At 40.8% G+C, this 6,000-nt stretch overlaps 1 protein-coding gene across 1 annotated transcript; it reads left to right on the top strand.

Annotated features, from left to right (window-relative positions):
- Nucleotides 1–910: 910 nt before the first annotated feature.
- Nucleotides 911–4,131, top strand: LOC108555690 (potassium/sodium hyperpolarization-activated cyclic nucleotide-gated channel 1). The gene is made up of 8 exons (XM_017911471.1): nt 911–1,140; nt 1,246–1,467; nt 1,555–1,741; nt 1,864–1,998; nt 2,226–2,418; nt 2,520–2,711; nt 2,779–3,002; nt 3,850–4,131. Exons 1-8 carry the CDS (start codon nt 911–913, stop codon nt 4,129–4,131), a joined length of 1,665 nt encoding a protein of 554 aa, XP_017766960.1.
- Nucleotides 4,132–6,000: the final 1,869 nt, after the last annotated feature.

Raw genomic sequence — 6,000 nt, 5'->3', positions numbered from 1 at the left:
ATCATGGAGAATCGATCCGAGCGATCGACAACACGCACAAGGTTATGTTCGCGTTGCAGAAATCGGAGGAAGCCGAATCGTTGATGGAACATCGCGGATATGCACACGGTAAACGATAGCGTGCACTCGTTTGTATACATGTACTTTAGTTCATAGAGCTGGCCGTATTCTAACGGCGGCACAGGATTGGGTATATTTTTTATCGTCGGCAGTTTTTTAATAAACGACAGTTCACTATTTCGTCACGAGCCTTCATTCGTTCCCTGTCAATTTTCAGCCACGAATTTCGCTTGTAGATTCAACAACCGCGAGGATTCCTTCAAACCTTCCATTTTCTGGAGAAAGTAGAAGAAAATAAATTCAGGTGACGAATAACACGCATTGGAGTCACGTTATATTATGCTGCACCCATTTAGAAATGATTATTAACCTAATCCCTATGTGGGATTGGAATAAGTACGGCCCTGAAAGAATGTCAAGTGTGTTTGGGCCTAGAATGAAAGTGACCGTGTGCAAGAGGATTGACTGCAAAGAATGTTTATGGTAGAGTCGAGTGAAAGTTTAGGGATGAAAAGGATAGAATGAATGCTTTAAATAAGGGTGCAAGGGCGCGGGCAGCCAGTCTACAGTCTCCAATCTTTCAACAGTCTTTAAGAGTTCTTAAGCTAGTGTCTAAGAGTATGTCGGTAAGAAGTCAAAGTCGAACGTGCCCATAGCGAATACCTCTTGCTTCATAGCCGTCAATCTACGTATAAGCTTATTTTATTCCATTGAGAAGTAAAACAACACTATTTTAGCCAATCCACCCACCCCGATCCTACATCTATATTTCAAATTTCAAGCTCTGTTCGTTCATTGCACGTTAATAACGAAATTAAAGGCAGAGAATAGCGAAGAGAGGAATTCCAACATGAAGGAGCACACGTGTGGACTGGAACATAGCAAATTGGATCCACACGGTTCCAGAATAAACATGAACGATATTACGTGTAAAGAATCGTGGATGTACATGCTCCAAATCAACGAGAACACGCCGAGGGCAAAAATGTACTTTGACAGCAAGTCACGTGTATTTGCCGAGAGAAGGAGGCACGCCTCGTCGGAACACTGGTGGGTCATTCACCCCTTCAGCACTTGGAGGTACAGAACTATGATTTTAGAGATCAGAAAGAGAAGAAAAATAAACGCGATTATTTTTGAAAGGCGATCGAACTCGAGCCGAATTCATTTAAAGAATTGTTTCAGGTTTCTATGGGACCTGTTAATGACGGTGGTGTACCTGGTATCCTTCCTGACTATTCCATTTTCAGTTTGCTTCGTTGTGATGAGTCACGACGATGTCCTACTCGACGAAGTGAATATCCTGATTTATACCTTCTGCTGGTTCGACATTATCGGCAATTTTTTCACTGGATATTACGATAAGACGCAACAGCGTGTTATACTGAGTCCCTTGAAGATATTCATGTACTTTATTCCTGTATTTTACGTCAGTCGTGTTTAATTATCGAAATGACTTCTGGTAAAGTTTTGTTAAAACTTTTATTTTCGCAGACGTTACTTGAAATCCTATCTCATACTCGACATCCTCTCCTCCTTGCCATGGGATCACATAACTTTACCCTGGCGGCGGGTTCCCGGCGAAGATTCCCATTATTTAATAGTCCTGATCAATCTCTTACCCTGCCTGAAGCTGGCACGCTATAGCTACGTGAATTTGCAAATCTTCGAACTGTTCACGGTAACCTCTTTGAAGACTCCAGCGAAATTGAAAAGATCACTTGAAATAAATTGGGAGATATACATACATCGAGTCTCCGTATCAACGAGATATGGACGTTAAAGATGTATTCCATATTTCAGCATTTCGAAATCATGCATTTCTACTACGAAATGTTGACCATCTTCCTCATTGGATTTTACATGATATATTGGGCAGCGTGTCTGTGTTATTCCATGCAAGTCTTGGTTCTGCATTTCACTAACACTTCGCCCAAGGTAAGTAATTTTAACGAGAGAGGGTTCCCTGTGTATTATTAACCCTGTTGACAGTGGAACTGACACGAAATTTTATTCCAAAATTATTTCCTCATTATCCTATTTCAATTTGTATTGGCATGAGGTGAAAGACTTGGGGTGTTAGTGATTCCTTCGTGCGAAATATAATATTGCATCATTGTATTCTTCAAACTATGCTTGAGCTCAACGAACGTTCCAATTCTTAGGACTGTCCCGAGTGTTGGATGACAGGGCTGAACAAGGGTCAGATAGCAATAAGGTTCCAGTACGCGCTCTTCATCGTGGTAGAAAAATTGGCAGCGAGTGGTTACGGTGACTACGTGCCAAGAACAGAGGGACATATTATACTGAGCAGCGTTCTTGTGATCATTGGCAGAGCACTCGAGAGCTACATCGCAGGCAAGTCTTTACCAGATCTTCCAGTTGAAATGCTCTCCGAGCATTTTATAACTTCTTATCTCCTCAAGGACTGTATTTTCCATGCTCGAATTCCGTTTCAGTGATGCTCATTCAGATAAAAGCGGGAAGAAAGGCGTCCAAGGCGAAGTTCCAAGAGATAATAAACCAACTGAGCGCCTACACGAGGCAGAAGCAGTTGCCAAAGCACATGAGGATCCGTCTCGTTGCTTATTACTACTACCGCTTCAGAAACAGTTATTTTCGCGAGAAGTCTATTTTGAGGAATTTATCAGGTAACAAGGGCTTCGATTTCGCGATTCGTTGCCATGATTCCTTGACCAACGCGTCGTCGTGATTCAGAAAAGCTGCGTCAAGAGATTGCTTTCCAATCGAGTCATCGATTAGTCGAGAACGTATCGATATTCAAGGCTTTGCCTAAATCTACCTTGCAATCCATCGTGAAGAATTTGAAGTTCGAGCTCTTTCTGCCGAACGACGTGATCGTGAAGGCTGGAGCCCATGGCGATTGCATGTTTTTTCTATCTGCTGGGACCGTGGCTGTCCTGACACCCACCGGGAAAGAGGTATTATTTCGACATGTTAAAAACCTATTTTTGAGATTTATGACAGAAGAGAATCTTGAAAGGTCTACAAAAATTTTACCCCTCTTCTGACTCTCACTTTAATCCCTATCGATAGGAATTATTTCGTACATTGATCTTTCTTCGTTTGCTACTCCAATTGCGTGTATTATTAACGAAAATTATTAATTTTCCGTACTATACACCAGTCAATGCACCTAGATTTTGTTTCCTTACTTTGCGGTTCGAATAAAAATATTTCCCATATTCGAATTTTCCGTTTTCTTCGCGCATCGGAAAGCTGGAATCCTGCCCTTTAAAATACCGTTTGATTTATTTTCCTGTGACTTTTCGTTCTCGAGATACGTTCGTTCAAAGCGAACGCTCATTTGGCGCGGTTCGCTATCGCTGTCCTTCTCCTATGCTCGGGTCTCTCGCTCGCGCGCGCCTTCCCTGACCCGTCTCACTTGCGCTGGTCGCGGATGACCCAGTTTCTAGCTTTCTACTACGCGCGTACGGGGAATAAGTAGGTCACACCGCTGCCGGGATTTTCGATCATTCATGGTTTCCCCGAATTTGGACGTGTCACTTCAAACTGTTGTATCTCCGAAACGGATTGAGATATCGACTTGAAACGAAATGCATTTTAAAGGGTAGACTCCCTCCTATCTCTAGACATAACGTCGATTTGTTCGGACCAATTTTTCCGGGTGTATTTTTCGTTTAACTTTACCCATTTCCTTCAGTCCGTTTAAAATATTGATTAAAAGGATAATAAATATTTGGAGTATCTGGATCTCAATTTAGAAAGAAGAAATGTAATGTCAAAGCGAGTTTGAATGGTTCTCAGATTTGTCACCTGGATGACGGTGCTCATTTCGGGGAAGTGGCGCTTTTGGTTCCCGACCAGAGGAGGGTCGCAAGCGTCATAGCAATCGAGGTGTGCGAAGTGTATCGTTTGGATCGCAAGGATTTTCGCAAATGCGTCGCCGTGCACACGGAATTGTTTGCGAGGATCGAGAGAACTGCGAGAGAGAGGATCGAGAGGGCTGTGGTGATCGAGGAACAGCACAAGCGTTATCTTATGCGAAATTCTGTGCAAAGCGAACGTTTGAGACCCGAATATTACTGAAGAAATGGTTGAAATGGAAAATAGTTCGTTCGTAATATAATTGATAGGTTAATAGGTTAATCCGTAATCAACACAATATAGTAGTTAACGATACCTGATTGTTAAGCGAGAATTGAAATGCAATAAAATAACGTTGAAATGAATATGCCTTAATCGACAAAGAGAGAAAGAAAACTACTCGATGAGAAAAATAATCATGCTGATCGTTTAACCATATATTTAAGGATCTTATATATTATTATTGTCCATACAATGTTTGTATAGTGGCATTCCTTTACGACTACCTTTATTTTATAATTATATATTTATATTATATTAATCGTTACCTAGGGTATAACTTACAGTTACAAATACACTCACTAAAATCTTTAGCACTGTCGCGATGAGCTATATGCATGTATAGATAATACACTGGAGACACGAACTTTTTGATTAATTTACTGTTTTTCTCTTTTTTTTTTTCTTTTCTCCTTTTTGGCAAATTTTGTTTTCCTTTGCACGCGATTACGCTTAAATCCATCGTCGGTGTATTCGTAGTAACGATCGCAAACGTCGTTTGCCTCGTTGACAATCTCTCTCTCTTTAATCTACGTGAAAAGGTTGCAACAAAAATTTGGGAAGAATTTCTGTCGATTCTACGCGAGGTACGTTCCATACTTTTGCTCAGCTTTATCCTACGGAAACCAAGCGAAACTCAATGTCCCATGTTACTATTCGAAACCGTAGGACGAGAAGAAGCAAATAAATTTCGAAATTATCGATAGAGAAACCTTAATCAACTAAAATTAATTATCGCACGAAATCAACGCTCTTCCGATCAACTCGGTCTAATTACAACATTGTTACAACTATCATAGCCATTCTAAACATCTCTATAGGGTAATATTAGTATCGAGACTATCGTTAGAGAAAATGTCGGCTGAGGATCGACGAATCAACGATCACGATCGTTCCTACGAATTCTACAAAGTCTCTACAAGGAGTTTCCAGTGGCCGATAAGATAGGTCGATTAAACGAGTATAGTACGTAATATCGAGGGAATTATATACATCTCTAGTGTGTAACGAGTAAGTGAATGCGTGGCCATTGTACAGACTTAAAATCACACGGTAGAAATATAAATTATTTACTATAGAATAGAGAAAATCTACCGAAACGACTGCGTTCACTGACGTACCTATATGCAAACCCTTTGCTCCTTCCCTTCGACTCCACGTCGTTTCTCTTAACAAAGACGACACACCCTTTTACTACGTCACTCCTTCTTCTTCTTCTTCATCTTTTCCATTTTTTTTTTCCTTTTTTTTCACCGATATGCGATCAATAGGATACATCTATGCCCGTTAAACTACGAGGACTATTTATACATTCGCTAAATAAACCGTGTTTGCTACGTTATTACAATCATGTCATGTCTAGTTTGGTCACGTCTAAAAAGAGTACGGAGGAGAAGAGTACTCAATATCTTTCCTTTCTTCTTTCTTTCGTTTCACCTACGATTCCTCCGGGTTTGAAAATCAACGAAACGATGAAACAGAGCGTGCAACTATTCCCGTTAAACGAATCAGCGTTTTAGAAACGCGTCCTGCGCGAGGATCTTGCTACGCGTTTTCCTTTCCTTTTTACTTAAAGCAACACCGTTGATTGTCACGATTTCCGAAATTTCGTCTAGATTCTACGCGCATAATTTACATCTAGGGAAAATACAGGCAAAGAGTCATTATTCGACAAGGAAACGCAAAATCGGAGGAATTCTTCTCGATACAACCGGCGCGATCGATCTAACACCATTTTAGTAACTATCGGCAGATTTCTGATTGAACATCCCGAGACAATTCGTTCTGCTTTCGCGTACGCTACGTTTTGTA

This window comes from Eufriesea mexicana, unplaced genomic scaffold, assembly GCF_001483705.2.
Source record: "Eufriesea mexicana isolate 0111107269 unplaced genomic scaffold, ASM148370v2 scaffold267, whole genome shotgun sequence".
NCBI lineage: Eukaryota > Metazoa > Arthropoda > Insecta > Hymenoptera > Apidae > Eufriesea > Eufriesea mexicana.
Note: the sequence above shows the minus strand (reverse complement) of the source record. Positions and strands in the feature narration are given on the sequence as shown.